The 22,459-nt window shown below is 38.5% G+C and overlaps 1 protein-coding gene across 2 annotated transcripts; it reads left to right on the forward strand.

Moving 5' to 3' along the window:
• Window positions 1-514: 514 nt before the first annotated feature.
• On the forward strand, window positions 515-6,592 carry LOC126382422 (uncharacterized). Of its 2 annotated transcripts, none has more exons than XM_050032301.1 (2): window positions 515-1,705; window positions 6,163-6,592. In XM_050032301.1, the coding sequence occupies exons 1-2, from the start codon at window positions 1,345-1,347 to the stop codon at window positions 6,198-6,200; spliced, it is 399 nt and encodes a 132-aa protein (XP_049888258.1). In that variant the 5' UTR covers window positions 515-1,344; the 3' UTR covers window positions 6,201-6,592. The 2 variants fall into 2 exon arrangements, with proteins under 2 accessions (XP_049888258.1, XP_049888257.1); XM_050032300.1 differs by having other exon boundaries at window positions 6,243-6,592.
• The last annotated feature ends 15,867 nt before the right edge of the window (window positions 6,593-22,459 follow it).

Genomic DNA, 22,459 nt, shown 5'->3' on the forward strand with positions numbered 1-22,459 from the left:
CAGCCAATCTCTATCAGTATGTCAAATCGAAACTCAATGGCGTAGAAAATACGATTCAATATCGGTTCCGGGCGTTATTGGACGGAAATGTAAAAAAAGTCGGTGATAAAAATGTCCAGGATTGGAGGTTTCAGTGCTGAGTGAAACGGATCGTAGTTTCTTTTGGGATTGTTAAGGAATTGTAAAAAAAGTTGACGACTTAATAAATAGTTGTTCCGTTTTTATTCTTTGTATCTGTTTTCAAACATTTCAAAACGTTTTCTTTTATATTTTCTTTTATAATAAAAGAAGTTATGCTCAAAAGTGACAGTTAACATTTCAAGCCGCGCTGACATCATCTCACTCTCCGTTGCCATTTTGTAAAAAATAAATTACCCACGACTAATGTTGTTAATTTACTTTGCAAGGCAATTGTTGCGTGTAACCAAACGCACCAGGCGACGACGGGCGGCGAGTGCGGCGAGGGGGGCGCTAATGTCAAAAACTCACTCTTCACCACGGCGGCCACCACGACGCCACTTATTGTTATATTTTAAATTATATAGTGCCTATAACTACAGTCCGCGTTTTCATTATTATCTTCTTACAAGTCAAGCAAAGACCCTAAACAATGGTCCTTCGAGCCTAAAAAGTAAAAAAGTTGCGATTCTTCAAGATTATAGAAAATACTTGTTGAAGGCGGAAAACCGTTACTACTACGAGATACGTCATCTTGATCCTGATCATCGGCGAGTTGGTGAAATATCGCAAAGAATACCAGCGATAAAACGACGAACCTTTCTACTGCATCTTCGTGTCGTCACTGGACCGCCAAACACCGCCGGCAGGACAGAGAACTGCGAGAATTTTCTAGAAATCAAATCGTGACGTCATCAACAGTCGGCGTCATCATCTAGGACGTGTGGAATGTGGAAGTCACCTTAGTGGAAGGACATTCATTTTGTGAGTTTGTTCCAATACATTTCCTTCAGTTTCCTTTCCTTCTGCCTTATAATTTCATTTTATATACGTATTTTATTTCCATCTTGTCACTATTTGATTTAGAAGGTAACTATTAACTGAAGTCATAACGTAATAACATCATTATCTATTTAGATACTTCCTTTCAAACAGTAAACAATTATAAGTTGTGATAAATACATTAGTAGGTATACATACATAGTGAGTTCGAACGGCCTGCCGGCACAGTCACAGCTGATCTATTGTATGCGCGACGACGTCATTACGCATCGTCGATGCAGCACTTCTTATATTACTTTAATTGATTCATAATAATTTGCGTCGAACAACAAATTATAACTTTGAACAGAACATAAATTAAGAGTATACATAAACAATTTAACCATGAGTGATAAAGAGCAGTTAGACAAGCTTCTAAAAAGGCGTAGAACAATAAAAGCGAAAGTTACTAGCTTTGAAAACTACTTAAAATTATTACTCAGTTGTGAAAAAATAACAGACTTACAACGTATCGATTTAGATGGACGTTTTAGTAAATTCATTGATGTATACCCAGAGTTTGATAAATTACAGACGGAGATTGAGATCCTGAGTGACACTCCGGACGTGATGTTCTCCTACCGCGAGCAACTAGAGGCGCAGTATCATACATTGGTGGCGCAGGCTCGCATCTTACTGGAGAAGGTGCTGGAGCCGCAGCTTCAAGGAGGGTCTGACCGGTTCCACGATGCGGATGCAGAGCCAGGTGGGAAAAATTTTGTGCGCTTACCAAAAATTAATTTACCTTCCTTTGATGGCAGCTATCAGTCATGGTTAGAATATAAAGAGACTTACCTTTCTTTAATTCATACAACTAAAAATATTGACGATATAAGCAAGTTCCATTATCTTCGCGCCTCTCTACAAGGAGAAGCAGCGTTAGTAATTAAAAATATTGATTTCAAAAGTGCAAATTATAAAACAGCATGGGAACACCTATGTGAACGATACGACAATAACCGCTTGCTTATAAATAATCATATTCAAGCACTATACCATGCAGATCCGATTAAAAAAGAGTCAAGTAAAGGCTTACGTAATATTGTTGATTTAACTAATAAAAACATCAGAGCCCTTAAAACATTAAAAGCTACTGACAATTGGGATGCTTTCGTCATTTATATAATTTGCACCAAACTTGATGTCGACACTTGCCGTCACTGGGAAGAGCACTCAAACAACCTCTCAGAGCTACCTACATTGCAACAATTTTGTAAGTTTTTGAATGACAGGGCAACTGTATTAGAAACTATTGAAGACAAGTTCAAATTAAGTAAGATTGAGCCAAGCAAAGCAAAAAGCTTCATTATTGCTACTGATACTTCAAGTCAAACCAATAAAAATTCATCACATCTACAAATCAAATGCCCTCTTTGTAAACAAAATCACTTTCTTTTCACTTGTGAAACATTTAAGCAATTGAACTTAGAGTCACGCATACAAAAAGCAAAAGAATATAAAGTATGTTTGAACTGCTTACGTCCAGGCCATTGGCATAAAAAATGCAGGCTGTCCCATTGCAAGTATTGTAGGGAAAAACATAATACTCTTTTGCATCTAGAACAGCCAGTCACAAATGCAATACATGAAAACCCTTCTTTAACTAACAATGTTGCTTTGACAACCAATACCTTGCAGCCTACTGCTTCGTCGCATGTTTTGCTTTCCACAGCTGTCGTCAAGGTGGTTGACAACAAGGGCAACAAGCACAATGCCAGGGTGTTGCTAGACAACGGCAGCACCGCCAATTTCGTGACGGATGACCTCTGCGGTAAGCTGGGATTGTCGCGACGTAACGTCAGCTCCACAGTTACAGGTATAAACAATCTTGCCTCCAGTAGTACACAGTCCTGCACGCTCCAAATAGAGTCTTATTACAGTGACTACAGGGTAAAAGTGGATTGCCTCATTCTACCAAAAATAACTAAAGCCTTACCGTCTTCTTTCATTGAAATCGATAACATCCCTCTTCCATCGGGATTGCACCTCGCCGACCCTTCGTTCAACATACCGTCGGCCATAGATATTCTTGTAGGTGCTGAAGTTTTCTGGAACGTCTTATGTTCCACCTCTATTGACCTAGGAAAAAATCAGCCCAAATTATATGAATCAAAATTAGGTTGGATAGTGTCCGGCTTTGTTGCTCGGCCTATTTCTTCAGCCGCACATGTGTGTCATTTCACTGATAGTGACGAAAAACCCAACTTAGAGAAATTCTGGGAACTTGATACTATCTCGGCAAAGCACACACTTACAGCAGAAGAGCGCGCTTGTGAACAAAGCTTTTCAAACAATACTCTCCGTGGAAACGATGGTCGCTTTATAGTGACCATTCCACTTAAAGATGATCCGAACAGACTAGGAGATTCTTATGAAACGGCCAAAGTCCGATTCATGTCATTGGAACGCCGTTTCAAGCGTGATCCAGTTTTTAAGAGTAGATACGTCGAGTTCATGCGCGAGTACGAAAGCTTGGGACACATGTCTGAAAATAAAGAGTCTTCTCACAATGCAGAAAATCAAGTAAATTACTACTTACCTCATCATGGCGTTGTAAGGGAATCCAGTACAACTACGAAGCTTCGCACAGTCTTCGATGCCTCTGCCGTCACTTCTTCGGGCGTGTCCCTAAATGACATCCAGATGGTAGGCCCTGTTGTGCAAGATGATCTTCTTTCTATCATACTAAGATTCCGCCAGCACAAATATGTAGTTTCTAGTGATATCGAAAAAATGTATAGGGCCATTGATGTCAATCCTAATCAGCGTTCTCTTCAACAGATCGTCTTTCGCTATGACGTCACTGAGCCCCTAAAGACGTACACTCTCAACACCGTTACATATGGCACGGCATCAGCGCCATATTTAGCTACCAAGTGTCTAGTAAGTCTAGCTACACAAGATCTAAACGACAATGTAAAAACCGCAATACAGCGGGACTTCTACGTTGATGATTTCTTCAGCGGTAGTTCTTCAATCGACTCCACTGTAGAGCTCTGTAAACAAGTAAAGGCCGTGTTAGCTTCGGCAAATTTTATTCTGCGTAAATGGCAATCAAATTGCTCACAGATCTTAAATAAGGTAGCAAATAAAGACGCACCCTCTGACACAACTCTGGACTTGTCAACCAATAGTCAAGCTTCCTCCAAAACACTTGGAATAAAATGGTTGTGCAACTTAGATGTCTTGTCTTTCTCTATTGGTATTGATTTTCATGAAAAGGTAACAAAAAGGCATATCCTATCGGTCATCAGCCAGATATTCGATCCACTCGGTCTTGTCGGTCCATGCGTTGTCGAGGCAAAAATGATCATGCAAAAGCTCTGGACAAATAACAGGATCGGCTGGGACGATGAAGTACCACATGACATAAGAGAACTTTGGAGTTCATTCGTATGTACATTACCTGCTCTCAATCAAGTGGAAATTCCACGTTGGGCAATTGCTGATAACTCTTCTTTGCTTGAACTGCATATTTTCACAGATGCGTCAGAGCGCGCGTACGGTGCATGTGTATACGTCAGATCAGTCACTAATGAAGGACTGGTCAGTGTCAAGCTGTTAGTGTCAAAAAACAGAGTAGCGCCGATTAAACCCACAACGATTCCTCGTCTCGAGCTTTGTGCAGCTTTGTTGGGTGCAAGACTGTGTACAAAAGTACTCGGGTCGCTTACCGTACAGATTAAAAGATGTAGATTCTGGTGCGATTCCACTATTGTGTTAGGTTGGCTCTCTACACCACCACAGAATCTGAAACCATTTGTACGTAATCGCGTTAATGAAGTCCAAGAGACTACAGACGGACATGTGTGGAGCTACGTGCCGTCGAAGGACAACCCGGCGGATCTTGTTTCTCGCGGGCTGAGAGCTGACCACATTAGCAATTGTAGTCTTTGGTGGTCAGGACCAACTTTCTTATTACAAAATGATTCTTACTGGCCGATAATTCCGAATGACGCGAAACATGATCTACCAGAGGTCGTTTGTCATGCTACAGATGTCACTAACACTTCCCCTTTTCATGACCTTATCTGCAAGTACTCAAACTTACCTAAATTACAAAGAGTTATTACATACATTACTAGATTCATTAATAATTGTCGCAAAGAGAATGATAAACTTAATGGCTCATTTACTGTTTCAGAACTACAACGTTCTATGAACATTATAATACGCAATGCACAACTTGACATGTTTCCAGACGAACATAAAATACTAAAATGTGGAAAGCCATTACCACGAAAAAATCGTTTGTTACCATTGTCACCCTTCCTCGATCAAAACGACATAATAAGAGTGGGGGGGAGGCTTGATAAATCTCCTTATAGTTACAACGTAAAGCATCCAATATTGTTATGTAGCAAGCATCACATTTCTAAAACAATATTTGAAATGTTACATAAAGACTTATGTCACGCTGGGCCTCAGTTGCTATTAGCAAACATTCGACAAACTTACTGGCCATTAGGTGGAAAAAACTTATCAAAATTAATTGTTAAAAATTGCCTAAAATGTTTCAGATATAAAGCTCAACAAGTGCAACCCATAATGGGGCAATTACCCTCTTCTAGAACGGAGCTCGAATTCCCTTTTCTTAATTGCGGCGTAGATTACGCCGGGCCCGTGATGATAGCTGACCGGAAGGGACGAGGTTGTAAGCTCATAAAATCCTACCTGTGCATATTTATTTGTTTCTCAGTTAAAGCTGTGCATCTGGAGCTGGTGACGGACCTCACGAAAGAAGCCTTTATGGCCGCTCTTAACCGGTTCATAGCCCGCCGCGGAAAACCGGAGAGCATCACGTCCGATAATGGCACTAATTTTGTTGGCTATAATAACGATTTACATAATTTCCTTTTAAAATCTAACATATCTTCTGACCTTGCTCTAAAGGGAATTCAATTTCTTTTTGCGCCTGCTTACAGTCCCCATTTTAACGGCTTGGCTGAGGCGGCCGTCCGGTCAACGAAGCACCACCTCCGACGCTTACTAGGTCTCACACATCTAACGTATGAAGAGATGGCTACGTGTCTGACTCAAATAGAGGCAGTTCTAAACTCTCGTCCTCTCATACCTGTTTCCTCCGACCCTCTCGACCTTACCGCACTCACACCTTCCCACTTTTTGATTGGGCGATCACTGATGTTTGTTCCTCACCCACAGGTGGCCGACGCCAACATAACTTATCTAGAGCGATATAAGCGCATAGAGCACATAAAACAACATTTTTGGACCCGTTTCAGTACCGAGTACGTGTCTCTTCTACAACAAAGAATCAAATGGCAATCCTCTTCAAGTGACCTCAAACTGGGAGCACTAGTACTGATAAAGGATAAGTCGCTACCACCGCTCCTATGGTTCCTGGGACGAGTTGTGAACATTTATCCGGGCAGCGATGGCATTACTCGAGTCGCCGATCTGAAGACTAAGAAAGGAACAGTACGTCGGGCATTCAACAACATATGCCCTCTCCCACTTCATTGAAGCACTTCAACCCGGGGAGGATGTTGCGTGTAACCAAACGCACCAGGCGACGACGGGCGGCGAGTGCGGCGAGGGGGGCGCTAATGTCAAAAACTCACTCTTCACCACGGCGGCCACCACGACGCCACTTATTGTTATATTTTAAATTATATAGTGCCTATAACTACAGTCCGCGTTTTCATTATTATCTTCTTACAAGTCAAGCAAAGACCCTAAACACAATTTTGAAGTTTTTGTAAAAGATTCACTTACATTTTCAATGATAAAATTTAAGTCCTTGGAAAAACAAAATTAGTAAATATATTTTTTTTCATAGCAACTAAAGCCAAAGCGTAAAAGGACTTAAATACCTTATTACACGAAAAAATAACATTCCCGCCGAAACAGCTACGATAAACGGCTTCGAAATTTAAATAAACGTCAAATGGGGTGACAATCAGATCAAATTAGGCGAGACTGTCCGTGCGAGGCTGACGTGTAAATTGTGATGTAATTGCAGCTATTACCGCTCGTTGTTGGACGTGTGGCCGCCCTATGATTATCGCGTCTACTCATCCGCGTCCATTGCTCTTTTTTTATAAAATATCATGGTTTTAACCTGTCTGTTTTCTGCCTGTCGTGTAATGTGAAGTCTTTATTACGAGCTTTAATGTAATACAGCGTAATGTGAGAACTTGTTTGTATGCAAAATTCATAAATAATGTTGTTTGTTTTAAAATTACATTCTGACGATTAATTTGTCGTGACTGTTTTTTTTTTCGGATGGCATTCATTACAGAACGAAGAATTCTTCGTTTTTTAAATGTATGTAGGTAATTTATTTTGCATATTACAACGAAAATTACCAATATTTTGTTTTGGTTTTCTAACCATTCCCTATCGTGTGGGTTGTGATTACCCACCATCAAGCCTGATGTCAGGGCTACTTGAGCCGCCAAAGGCCCCTTACATGGCTCATGTAACGATTACTTACTTACATGCCAGCTTAACGTGCCTTCCGAAGCACGGATCATCTTGCTAACCATTGAACATAATTGTATAATTTTCGTCCCACTGTTGGATACCTACTTGCCTCTTCAATATTCCAGATTTTCAAGGCTTCCGAATGCTTTTGACAAGCAACATCTGCTGGGATAGACGAATAACCATTCGTAACGCCCTACGAAGCATATAAAAAAACTATCTTATGTTTTATTTTATTAATCATTTCCAATCGATCAACTGAGTCGAATGGTGACCCTACTCCCGAACGTAAGCGAATGTACCTATGTAAGTATTAGAGATGCGTGCATACCTATTGGCATCTGAGATTGGTACGGATTCTGAGTGACACAATCATAATCAAACTAAAATATTAATTTGACATAGTAAACTATTAGAACAAGTGAATGAATTTGTGTATTTGGGTACTATGTTTACAAGGGATGGTAAATGTGATGAAGATATAGAAAGGAGAGTGAGATTGGGTAATTCAGTGAATGGGGCAATGCATGCAGTTGTTAATAGCCAATGTATCTCGCAAGATGCGAGGATGGCTGTTCACAATGCAGTGCTTGTCCCTACGCAGAAGTACGGTAGTGAATGTTGGGTATGGCAGAAGAAGCATGAAAGTAGGATCAATGCCGTAGAAATGAGGTCTTTGCGTAGCATCTGCGGTGTGAAGTTGAGTGATAGAGTGAGAAACAGTGTGATAAGACAGAGATGTGGTGTAAAAGACGATATAGTGACTAGGATTGAGAAGGGAATGTTAGGTTGGTTTGGACACGTTGAGCGGATGAAGGATAATAGAATTGCAAAAGCGGTACATAAAAGCGAAAGTTGATGGTACGGCTGGCAGAGGAAGACCGAGAAGGACTTACGATGATCAAATTGGAGATGTTCTTAAAAAAGGTTCAATACGATCTACTCTGAACCGGCGTGCGTGTATGAAGCGATTGATGAATGTGGAGGAAGCAAGAGAAGTGTGTCAGGATCGAAGGAAATGGAATTCTACGTATAGTCTCTGCATGTATGTATGTATGTATGTAAACTATTAAAGTACTCGTAGTTGCCATGTATAAAGTGCTTTCGGAGCACGCTGGGCTTATATCGTAGTGTCCCTGGTCCGAATTTATGGATTTGAATTCATGTCTGGATCATAGATAATTATTATCACGTGGTTTCCAGGATTTATTATTTCGGTCACTAGGGCCTTGCGCCTATATTAATGATAGCGGAACGAAACTACGAAGTCGACTTATTTACTTGTACGGTGGCGAAATTCACAGAATGGTCTCTAAATTATTTCAGTGGATACTAGATGTTATCTATACTTTTTTATGTTACAATGTCGCATTGGGTATACCTGTACATATTTTTTATTTTACATAATTATATTATAATTTTTGACAGCCTCCGTGGTCTAGTGGTTAGAGCGTTAGGCTCACGATCTGGAGGTCCCGGGTTCAAATCCAGATTGTGAGACTGTCCTTTGTTTGGTAAGGACTTTTCAGGCTTGAATCACCTGATTGTCCGAAAAAGTAAGATGATTCCGTGCTTCGGAGGGCACGTTAAGCCGTTGGTCCCGGCTATTAGCCGTAAAAACACCTCCACCAACCCGCATTGGAGCAGCGTGGTGGAGTATGCTCCTTACCCCCTCCGGTTGATTGAGGGGAGGCCTGTGCCCAGCAGTGGGACGTATATAGGCTTTTTATGTATGTATGTATGTAAAACATATATATAAATGTGCCCGGTTGATGGCAATAGCCTCGCTCCTTATTACATGGGACTTAAACAAAATCTAGGGACTGTGGATATACTATACGCTACGATATACTACGTTATAAACAAACAAAATGCACGAAAGATGAACTTTGACACTCGTTGATGTGGGTGCTGTGTTCGGAATTGATCTTAATGCGTTACAAGCACGCCACGACTGCTGATTGACATCTGAGAAGCATCAGAGATCACAATCGTATGCGAGACGCAACGGATTACTGTTATGATGGATATCTTCGAGATGAAGGGAATGCTGCTAGAGCGCCGTGTCTTGTTCCGGTTTCTTTTTAAAAATAAAATAAATATATATTAACTAATAGCAGATTTGTTTTTGACTCGGACATCCATTGTTTAGCCAGACAAATGAGAAGGGTTCGAGGACATTGACCCGGGTATCTATAGACTCTATACATATATTACCACAATATAAAGAGAGTCTCACACCTGTTTCCAACCAGTGAGATAAGCAGAGATTGTAGGATTCCATTCGCTTAGATCCTGACATACAACTCTTGCTTCCTCCACATTCATCAATCGTTTCATACACGCACGCCGGTTCAAAGTAGATCGTATTTAACCTTTAATAATGGCATCCCCTATTTGGCCAACGTACGTCCTTCTGGGTCTTTCCCTGCTAGCGTCTTTCTTCTACCTTCGCCTTTTATACCGCTTTCGTCCCTCTATCGCAAGATGAACTAAATACCAACACCATATCAAGCATTTCGTTAGACCAACGTGAGCCATATCGCCGTTTATAATACTTCTACAATATAATACGGACAAAATTTAATGAAGACAGAATTACAAAACCTAATGCGATATTAAATTTAAGTTCCGGACAAATGATGACATGAAATAAACAGTGAACAAATCAATCGAAACATTAAATTATTATCAATTTTCTCAATAACAACGTTAATTTCAAAACGGTAGACTATAATTTAACTGACAAAAACTAATCATCCACCGAATGTTTGTGCGTCAAACCAAATCGGTTAAACATCGCTGGTGGTACAACAATCGATACTGATTCGAGATGAGTCCAAACAAATGGTACGCCAACATAATGGCACGGTCGCCACGGGAAAATGAACCTTAACACTGATGAAACCAAAGGTCATGATGACGAAAAATGAGGGCCTGAAACTACTGTCAATAATGGAATTAAAGCTGGACCGTTTAATATTTACATAGCAGTGTCCAACACTGATAATGAGATTCAACATAATGTCGCATTGAACAATTTTAATGAAACACTCGAATGGAGTGACTAACGTTTAAAATACCATAATTTGTCACTTGTATTTGAGCGACAATTTAGGTAATGATTTAATGGTAGACGCCCGGCAAATAACTTTTGATTATAAATCAAGTCGGAAACTACGGGCCATAAATCAGAATGAAGAGCAGATTTTAGTTTTTGACGGTTCCGTGAATAATCGACTTTTAGTTAAATTTTATGGTGTCCAACAAACTGTTAAATCACCGTTCTGTATTATAATGAGGTTGCAAACTTTATAATTTGATTATATTTGCAGCAAAAGTTTTGAGGTTTGGAAATAGCGGAGGTATAATTGTGAAGCACTAAACTAAAAATGTACATGGTCCGATGTTTGAAGTTACCTACTACTTATGCGTACGATGCAAAAAAAATGGTAGCTGAATGAAAAGAAGCTCAGAGCTAATAATAATAAACCACATAAAAAATAAAAAAATAATTGTGAATTTATGTTTCATTAATAAAATTAAAGAACGCAATTTAAATATTCTACGCATCTTTTCCCTAAAATCAAAGCAACTGGCATAATTATAGACGGAGACAATAAAAAGAACAAAATATATTATTATATACTTAAGGTGACAAAAGTCGGCTTTTCGGCGGGAGACGGGAACGGGACAGTTGCTTTCTTCATTGAGTAATCTAAATAATTAATACGAAGTGGTGTTTTGTAGTTAATGATCGCATTAAGTTAGTCAGAAGACATTCGCGAGTGTTATTATATTGGAGTATTCAATAAACAAAGTGTATCTGCCTATTTTCGCTTCGTGCCGGGAAGCCGCTTCATAACTCAAAAGTTTATGCGAACTTTTGAGTTAATTCGTTTGGGGTTCGGAGTAGGAGTCTACTCCGAGGGTGGGGGCTTAGGTTTCATCATCATCATTCATCATCTTTCATCATTTCATTAATCATCAAGAAAAAAAATACGTAAGACATGGCTTTACCCTTACCCTTCCTTACCCTTCGGGGAAAACCAAAACAACAACGGTGACAAAAGTCATATAAAGACTGTCGATTGTTTTAGGAAAAGTTTGGAAAATTCTGACGTATATTGCCCAAATAAAAATAACTTAAAAAGTACAGCAACGGAAATGATAAATTGATCCTTACGTATAACAAGGCAAACACACATTATTAGTTTTACGGTTAACCAATAATAAATTGGTACGTGCGAGGCAAGCACTCACTCTCAAGGTCATTGTGAAGACATCACGATTGACAGATTGATTGTCTGACCTCTTGACCTCGTCGGGAAAGGCTACACGTGTGAAAAAGTAAAAAGGTTTTTTAAGAGGCAAACGTTGCTTTTATATTACTGTTTGCCTAGGTCACTAGAGATCCTAACTTTAGTTGCTGAATCACCTACTCCAATCAGTCAGGATTTACTTTTTATGATAAGTACTAATTGAAGGTCGTGACTGTGTTTTGGGTATGGCAATAAAGAATAACAAACTCCATGGCCTAGTGGTTGCAGCGTTGGGCTCACGATCTGGAGAACCGAGTTCGAATCCCGATGAGGACATTGTCGAAATCACTTTGAGAGACTGTCCTTTGTTTGGCCAGAACATTGTTCGAAAAAGATGATTACGTGCTTCGGAAGGCACATTAAGCCGTTGGTAACTACTAGCCCATACACCTCCACCAATCCGCAATAGAGCAGCGTGGTGGAGTATGCTCCATACACCCTCCGGTAGATTGGGGGGAGGTCGGTACGTACATAATGCTCTTGGCTCCTAAATGAATGATGATGATTACTATTTTATTATTTTGTCCGTTTTTAGCACAAAATTCATGAATCCCTTTAAACAATATTGACCATGTAAACGCACTTCCAATTTTATTGGCCGTAGCTAAATAGGTGGGCTGTGTTGCCATTTTGGCATGGAACGCAACATCATTTAATTTACCCTAATTACTGGACGCTGCACCACCACCGCAACGTTAATGTGGATGGTTGGGGACTAAAATGGCATAGTTTACAGTTTCCTATATCAGGCACAAAACCCGGACAAACCTTCTGAAGATTCTCCAGGTGACAGGAAACTAAACCTTATTTTAGTTTAACATAAGATAAGATAAGATTCTTTATTTGTCATAAATGCAGTGTGACAGATGTTACAAAAAAATATAGTTTACCGTGCATTTAGATTACATAAATCATACAAAATTTATGAAATTTAAAATATAAAAGTGTCAATACAAAGGTCCTATTATGAAATTAGTTGCTGTACAGATTTAAATAAATGTCATTAAATTAATTCACATAAACCAAATTCAAAATAATAAAAGTAAATAAAAATTATAGAAAACTAATAAAATAAAAATAGAAGTATAACAAAATTATTTTCCATTCAACAACGTTAAGTCAAAGTTCAAATAATAAAACATAATAAAACAAAGTGCAAACACGATGCGTGTAGAAATCTCTCAATTATTTTTCTTACTTAGATATTCTTGCACTGAGTAGAAACATAGGCTTACGACTACATCGCAATTGGAGTATCAGACACATCCATCCATCCGTCGCAAAATGAACTAAGCGTCCACACCTCACTTGAGGCCCCTCACTGGTGAAAGTCTTCGAGGATTCGAATTTGCGCTCCCCGTTTGTGGTAACCCAGTTGGTAGAACGCCTGCCTCTCACTTCGAGGTCGCAGGTTCAAATTCAGCACAGGCCTAAACCACTGATTGTCGAATTTGTTTTCGAATTCATGTTTGGATCATAAATGATTATCACGTGGTCAGCGGAGAAGGAAAACAACATGAGGAAACACACATTCCCGAGAAACGCATTTTCGGAGGTATGTGACCTAACCTGTATTGGGCTGGTTTTTACTTCGCGGGTTGGAAGGTCACATAGACAGTCGCTTCTGTAAATAACTGGACCTGTCAAATCTTCAGGTTAGGTAAGCGGATCTGTGAAAAACGAGAGAATGCTATGGAGATGATGATGACCTGTTATAAAACCCATCATGTTATAATATCACTGTACGGACACTTTGAATCCATGTCACATTAACTTTTTTGACAAATTAAACCGTAAGTCTCATTAAATGTCAAATGTGATAGTGCGACAGGGTTCTAAAGTGGGTACATGATATTGCTCATGACTGTACGTATTGCACGTATTATCCTGTCGATCCTGTAATCGATATGATCCGTATAATACATCAGGAACTTTGCAAACGAGCCAATATCAACCTAACCTAGTTAATTATTACACCCAAGCCCATGTCCTAGGGCCGATGGAGGTCATAATTGAATCCCATATTACGATAATTATATTTCAATTAATTATCATGTAATTAGTAGTAAATTATGTATAATTAATTGGATATAAAGGCTCGTGTCCACTAGGCGACAGTGACATAACGTAGTGTTTCCGTAGACGTAGCGCGATATCGGACCTCTAATTATCCAACTATCATCTTCCTAGTATTATCCCGTTCTTCACAGGATCCGCTTACCTCACCTGAAGATTTGACAGGTCCGGTTTTTTACAGAAGCGACTGCCTGTTTGACCTTCCAACCCGCGAAGGGAAAACTAAGCCCAATACAGGTTAGGTCACATACCCCCGAAAATGCATTTCGAAAGGGCGTCGTTTGGGAGGATAGAAGGAAGGATTAATCGACCTCAGTGGGCTAAAAGCGATATGAAGGAAATTGTCTACCACGCCGGCGGGGTAGACTCTTGTCGCTCTGCCCACACCGAGGCTACCTGTGTTTGAGTGTATACTGTACCTAAAATACAATTTAATTTTAGTAATATTTTGGACAAAATTACTGGGCTATCATGTTCCCTCTGGTTGTTCAATTATAATATGCAATTACTTTGAAACTTAGGACGCTAAAATACTAAGTGATTTCTCATGTACGCACTTAAGTTTGATACCTTGAATTAAGGTGTCAATGCTAAAGGACACTGAATACTACCGAGGTGACCTTTATATGGCCCTTATTAGGGTCAAAATTGGTAAACCCATTTATACTGAAGGGTTGGTTGGAAATTAATGCAAGTAAATGTTTTTTTTTTTGGAGCTTATTATTTACATGTTATGTGTTTACACATGCAAGTATTTGCCAGGACAAACGATAACTGAATAAAAGTTTAGAGTTTTCAGCAGTGTATACGACTCTACGACTCATACCCCATCAAGCTGCCTACGGCGATCGGATGCGGATACCCTAATTGGGGCATCGAGGTCCGTAACTACTGGAGCCCAAGGTAGTAAAAACGGACAAGCAAAACACCCAAACAGTTTTCCCTTCAATAGCAGGAGAAAATAAAGCCTTCCAAACAAATCACGTGACGTCGCTGAAGCCAGACGCAATCACAACAAGAAAACCGCATTACACTTTTATAAAAATGACGCTATCTTCGCAGTCCCTCCGACAAGGTGTTGGGGGCGCAAATAATTTATGTCCTACCACAGACAGAGACAACATAAGCCGCGAGAAAAATAAGCAAACTACCCACTTAAAAAGACGTAACCGTCTTAGACAGGGCCGCACTAGCAAAACTCGACCTTAGTCCGACGGTCGACATCCAAAAGTTAATCTTTCCACCCGCCCGCGTGGGTCGTTTCGTCGCTGGGGTAAACATAGTTTTCTAGGGGTATAAATTTCAAGTGCAGAGCTAGGGGTACTGTCGCGCCGACCTTATTTAATTTCATAATAAATTGCAATAATTGCATTAGTCGAGGCGGTATAAATCAGAAGATAAGGTTGTCTCGACGCGCGACAGTCGGGAGAAATGACGGCGAGTGGCTTCAAATTACGACGTCATGCAACTCTATCGTAAACTTTAAAACGAATCGTAAGGAAATCATAGAAACTATCAACTTATCTGAACAAAACATCTATATTGGAAGATTTCCAGTGCTATAAAATGAATTACTCCTGTCTGGAAAATAAAACGGAAAGCAGGTTTCAACAACGAAAAGTTTACAGCGTTGTCTTCCGCGTGAATCAGTTCTATTATTGGACCTATCCCCGGAAACGGTGGCAATATTTTATTCTGATAATTCTTGTTGCTTACAGAAACACAAAGGTCCATTAATATGCATTACAAAATCAATTACAAGATGACTCTATCAGATACTAATCAGCGTAAAGCACGCGGCACGTTTCTAGCCCCATAATTGGGTCCATATATCTTTTCCTAGCGTAGACAAGTAACAGACGCCGTTACCCCTAAAGTCTATTATCAGCTGGAAATACCCCTGGATATGAAGATTCGATTAACTGAACGGGATTAAAACCGACCCTGATTAGTGAACATGGAAAAACAATTACGTGGAATGAAAACAATGACTGACTATAAAGTTTGTCTTTGTTTCCTGTATCTTAGTGGGTTGTGGTGTGATGCTTGCCTTACCCCGGTTGGGGTAGCTACGATTTAGTCTCCAAAATTGGACGGCTATTTTGGGCAGCTCTCAAAAGAGGGCAAAGCAAACTTTGTTATAAAAATATAAACACAAAGAATTGGACATACGATATTAAAATAGTACAATGGTTAATAATAAATGAAAATGGTTTTAGAATTAAATAATTTTCATGTTTTTGGACATAATACAATTGAGAATAATAATTCTCCAAGTTGCTTTATTTCCTTGTTCACATGTAGATATCACATTTGTAAGTACATTACTATGAATGAATTGTAGCGTTGACAGCGACTCCCCGAACGGCGACTTCAGTGTTACTTTTTATACGAGTACATGTCACTTTTAGCAAACGACCAGAATCATAAGCATCATGGTACTTGACTTTCGTTAATCCCGGACAATCCACGGGACGAACTTGTATTATTTTCTCAAAAGTGTTTCAAACTTTGTCACCCTCTTTTAGGCAAAGAGGTGCGGCGTTTGGGGTAGAACAATGCGCGACAAAATTTATCGTTTTTAGATAAACTCAGCGGAGATTACCGCACGCGTTCATGTGCTAAGTATCATCTTACCGATAGGCGAATAGCGTGCATTTTGGAAAATTAACTAAAGTGCATTGTGTCTGGTTGCGAACAGTTTAAAACTGTTTATCATGGATGCCTTTGAAAGGAGTTCAGAGGTTTAGGAGATCGGACATGCTAGATATTTTATCGACTTAAAATAAATATACCAAGCTTGACCACCATCTCACTTGTGTTGAAAATGATACGGCCTAAGAAGAACTTACATAACAGAAGCTCACGACTCTATCCCAATTGGGGTAGCCACAGATACATCCATCCAAAGATGAACTAAGTACCCACGCCTCACCAAGCCTTCTGTTAGATCAATGTGATAGGTGGTGAGCCATATCGCCGTGTATAGTGGTCGAGGCAACTGTGTTAGTTCTTCTAATATGTGGGTTGTGAGGTAGATTACCAACTCCATCAACCCTGGTGCCATGGCTCATGTAACGACTACTAACATCAGTCAGTAGTAACCGGCACCAATGCAAATTTTACTTTCGGACAATCTGGTGATCAGCCTGTGATGCCCTAACCAAACTAGGGATCACAAAGTGATTTTAGAACCAAGTCGCATTGACATAGGTATATTTGATATTTAGTGAGTCTTACAATTCAATTTGTGCACAAAGTTAATGTGACATGTTACTAAAATGTAGATATTACTACTAAAATGTAGTAATTATCAATTTTATTTTATTTTACTATTTACATGTTATAATTTAAATAACTAAAAATGTAGACCAAATGTTAAATGCTGACTAACTGCAACCTGTAATACTATTTTTATTGCGAATAAATTTAATGATTATAAATTTAATTTCATGAATTATATATTAACGTTCCTGACCGTACAAAAGACGTCAGATCAGATCCGTGATGACAAATTGTCAAAATAAATTATGTCAAATTGTATGAATATCGTCCCGTTAAATATTCAACTTGTTAATTACGAAACAATAATTATCCAATGTATGCATAATCCTTTTCAATGTGGTGGTAGTTACTAACACAATACGAGTACACCAACTGGACTACTCTGATATTCAATTAAACTAAAAGGTTTAGGGATCAAAAGCGAATGGAATGAAAATTTTGGTAGGGAATGTAATTCTTTGTAAAATAACATACCATAGCATCACGCATGTATACCCGACAAGGTTGGCAGAGATGTATGGTATACACCCAATCCTCGGTAGTTATGTTTAAGTCCCATTTAATAGGGGGCGAACCCATTGTCATTCTCTCTCTTTATTTAACAGCTGCGCTCTTGTCGGTGAAGTAATCGCCATCCCTCTCTTCTTCCTGCCAAATCCTTCGCTAAAACGACACCACCTGCACCTTCTCTTTTGTTTCATAAATGTTCTCCTAGATCTACCCCTTCCCTTGCCTTCCATTGTCATTAACCGGGCACAAATCCAGGAAACGAGGTGATATCAATTATCTGTACTAAATATGAAAATGATTAGTAAGATCTCTGTTGACCTGATTGTCCGAAAAAGTAAGATGATTTTGTGCAACGGAGGGCACGGTAAGCCCTTGGTCCCGGCTAGAAGCCGCAGTGGAACAGCGTGGTGGAGTATGCTCAATACGCTGCAGTTGATTAAGGGAAGGATTGTGCCCAGCAGTGGGACGTATATAGACTGATAAAATTTTATAATATATGTTCATGATAGTAAGATGACTTGCGCAGTGATGCTTCTGCTCTTGTTTCTATGGTGGAGTGGGAGCGGGAAGATTCCCGGGCGTTTAAAATCGACAGAGGGATGGGAGTTAGGCGTGACCTCAATTCCTCTGTCGCTCCTAAGGGTAGCGATTAGTTTACCAACTACCACTGACTTTGTTTAAAAAGTTTTTGTGATGGAGCAATAATTTTAACTGGGAGCTGCTTCTAGGTCTATGAGTTTCAATTCTCCGACGCGACGAAGTTAATGAAAATGAGGATAAAAATGGCAAAATCTTTGGATTGCGTTGGCTTAGAAGTGTGATTTTTTTACAGCTTCAAGAGACCGCAGACATAGGTATTGGATGTTAATTTCACCTTAATACTTCTAGGCTTTCTTGAGAAAAAGGGTCTTGACAGACAAACGGACGGATAGCAAAGTGATTAAAATTCAAAAAAATCGAAATTCAAAAATATTTATTTTTCAAAATTGGCTTACAAAGTTAGCGCTTTTTGAACGTCAAAATTTAAATTACATATTATGTAACTAGATGTAAAACTACTACAACACTACTATCCTATAAGGGTGCCGTTTTTTTCTTTTGAGGATCGTAACCCTAAAAAGAAATGATGTACCAACACGGATCGCAAGCGTGGGTTTGTGTGACTTTTCGAATTTCGGAAACAACATTTCAAAATTTCAAACAACCAGTTAAATCCCCTCATGATATCAATTTTGAGCTAAATTGTGTGTCGACAACGAACACGTTTAATGGTCTTCACAATCAGCACTAGACTAAGTTATACTCTCACTTCGTCTAAATAAGTTATGGAGCGCCCGCGGCGCACTCAAACACTAAATTGTGAATTATGAATGTCAGTGTTCTAAACACAGAGATTGCTATACAACATATTGTGGTATATGGAAGTACCTACTTTGTTGTCAAAATTGTGATATTTAAATAGGTATCAGAATACATCAAAAATAAATAACAGAAATATCAAGTACCTACCCTATAAACAAAGCAGTTGTGGTGCTTTTTTAAAAAATACGTAGATATAAAAAATTATTTTTCAGTTTTGATTATAGCACCCTTCCTAACTAAAGGTATTGTAAGTTTTTAGTGATCCAGTTGAAATTAAACCTATACAAAGCTATAATAGTAATACTCCGGTCAAGCATTAAATGCCATATGAGACAAATCTACAATAAGTCACGTCAAAAATGCTATGATAAACTAAATAAAAAAATAATAAAAAAAGTAAGAAGACTAAACATTTAAAAGAACAATTCCCAACAACGATGTTCTTGAATACAGAAATGATGGATTCTGACATTGAAATGAAAATAAACAAAGAAGTCGGAATGAAGCGGCCGTTAGTACACCGTGTTCCGGCCTGTACCACGACCTCTCTCGCATACTAATCCACATAGGTAACATGTGGGGAATTGGTGTAGGAACACTGGAAGAGACAGACTGAAGATAGAAAAGTAGAAGAAAGTAATAGGAAAGACAAGGATGGATATTTTGTTGTAACAACAGACCCGAGATGAAGGGAAAACTTATAAGGAGATAATTATGTCCCCAAAAAATGAAACATAAATCTAAAGGTCGAATCTTCTTCTAGAAAAATGTAGGTAAAAAAGTAAAGAAACAATTATTAATTTACCAAATAAAAGTAAAATTAACACAGGTGGTTGTTTTTACTTGTCAATTAATAATAGAAAGAAGAAAGAAAGCTAAAGCTACATTTATTACATCAATATTTATTACTAGGACACCACAGACACAGACAGACAGGTACGTTACATTTAACACAGGACAGAAACCACACGGAAATCAACAACACACAAATACACATATTTAAGTTTAAATTAATAAATTACTGAATCAAAAGATAATGGTGCTAATTCCTGTAAATACCATCTAATTTTATTTTTAGTTATATCTGTCATTTTCTTATCCGCCGAAAAGGAAAGGGACGGGTAATCGACAAGCATAAAATTTATGGAACACACGTCAATTTTAAGCACAAATCTAAACCAACTGTCTAAAAATTTTACATCCGTCAATAACCCGACACAGTTAAGTAGACATCACGTCAAACGGATTGCATACCAGCGACGTACCTTTTGATTCGCCCGGGTTATTCATTCATTTACTCATTCTTCCTAAAATTAAGAGCTGTGAATCATCCGTCCCTTTCCTTTTCGACGGATATGAAAATGACGGATATAACTTAAAATAAAATTAGGCGGTGTCTGCAGGAATCGGGGCCAATGTTTATTTAAAATTTATGTGGGAGCTACGCAACTTATGGGTATTTATCGAATTTTTAAAATCAGACTCTTCCAGTTCTACTACGTCTCGGTACCGATTGAGGAATACACAGGCGATCGCCCAGCCATTGTTCTTGTAAGTCGATAATCGATTTATCGGAGCCTATCTCCATGCGTGAGCGCTCTTAATTTTGAAAGTTATAGCTTTATTTCTACAGTGATAAGTGAAGAATCGAATTCGATAAGCGAAGACTATCACGTTAGAGATGGTATTTTTGGTTGGAATATTTTTTATGTAAATTACAGTGACAGAATTTAACATGATAGAACAAACAAAATTAAAGATAACGCAAACATAGATAATTCATGCACATACAAATGTACTCTAACAAACTTTGTAAATGTCATTATAGTGACAGTAACTAACCTTCAAAAATTCAGAAATAGTTTAAATTTTGAACTAATGCTTACAGTGTAGAAGAGGAAAAAATATTTTTTGATAAAGTGAAGATATTTCATCCAGAAGATCTTAACAATATACCTTTTATTCAAATAAGGGAAAGTGTAAAATGTCATTGTCCTCACACAGTGTCAGTTTATTGCAAACATAAATTGGCACAGAGTTCCTGTCGGTCTAAACACAGAAACCACCGAATAAAATTTAATGTTCCATTGTTTAGATTCGCAATGTGAATGCGAGCGATCAAATTAAAATATCATCACTAACAAATCACATTTTATTTGAAGACACATACCTACGTGACATCACGCTCTTCTTTCATGAGGTAAGCTAATTTTTGATCATGCAAGAAGTCTCTGATGAAAGTGGAAGGAGCTCTAAGGTCTCTGCCGACCCCAACGTGAAATAGGCATGCACTTATGTGTGTAGGTGTACTATTAATCCTACATCCTAAGATACCCGCGAAAATAAGTAGTCGACGAAAAACGACAGTCTAATCGAATAAGTCGTATGGGATAGATAAAAATATTTATGTACTTAAGTGGTGAAATTTCAATCATATGTTTTATTCGATTGTCGATTTTAGCAATTGTTTGCGACTTGGCTAAGGCCCCTTAACGTTTTCTATGTTGCAGTCAATAAAATACATATCCTTTTTACTTTGGCATTGAAGAGAATTAAATTTGAAAACATACATACATACCAGTAGAAATCCAACTTTCTCGAACCCAAGTCATAAAATTAGTCCCACCAATTTGTGGCGTTTATTAGAGGCAAATTCTGAAAGCTTTTCGATTATTACAAGCCGTAAACTCTAAAACCAACGCGAATCGATTCCGTAACCTAATTTGGACGTCGGTTAAGAAACTCCGTTAACTCAACCATAGTTTTAAAGTAACTTTGGAATTAATCGATGTGGTCATTGAAGCGAGAAGTTAGGAGTTAGACGCACACAGACATACACACGAGGGCTCGAATGAAGGAAGTGGGAGTGGTACAAGTAGAACTATTATATTACTATTTAAATTATTAAATAAATAGCCACTAAAAACACTTGACACTGAAATTTACAGCAGTCGAATAAACCATGATAAATTCTTCTTAAGTGCAGTTTTCACTACATACACAAAAAAAAGACATCACAAAAATCACTTTGTGATCCCTAGTTTGTAAAATCAAATCAAATATACTTTATTGCACAGAACTAAATTACAACAATCAGACATAACACATGAATACAGTACAATTTCAGGCTGATCACCTAATTGTCCAAAAGTAAGATGATCCGAACTCTGGATGCCGTTGGTCCCGGTTACTACTTACTGATGTAAGTGAGTAATCGTTACATGTGCCATGTTAAGGGCCTTTGGCGGCTCAAGAATAACCCTGACTCTAGGGTTGATTGGGGTAGGTGAAATCTATCACCAGGAGATTTCAACGGCACTTGATATTGATGTCTCAAGAGCAAATCGTTAAAGTTTACTATCCTTTACCAAATCAAATTACTTTTCTTGGCTTCGTTTATTGTAATAATTTTATTAATACAAACATAAAAACAATAACAGCTTTTGAACAATTTTTTT

Source organism: Pectinophora gossypiella, chromosome 4, assembly GCF_024362695.1.
Source record: "Pectinophora gossypiella chromosome 4, ilPecGoss1.1, whole genome shotgun sequence".
Classification (NCBI taxonomy): domain Eukaryota; kingdom Metazoa; phylum Arthropoda; class Insecta; order Lepidoptera; family Gelechiidae; genus Pectinophora; species Pectinophora gossypiella.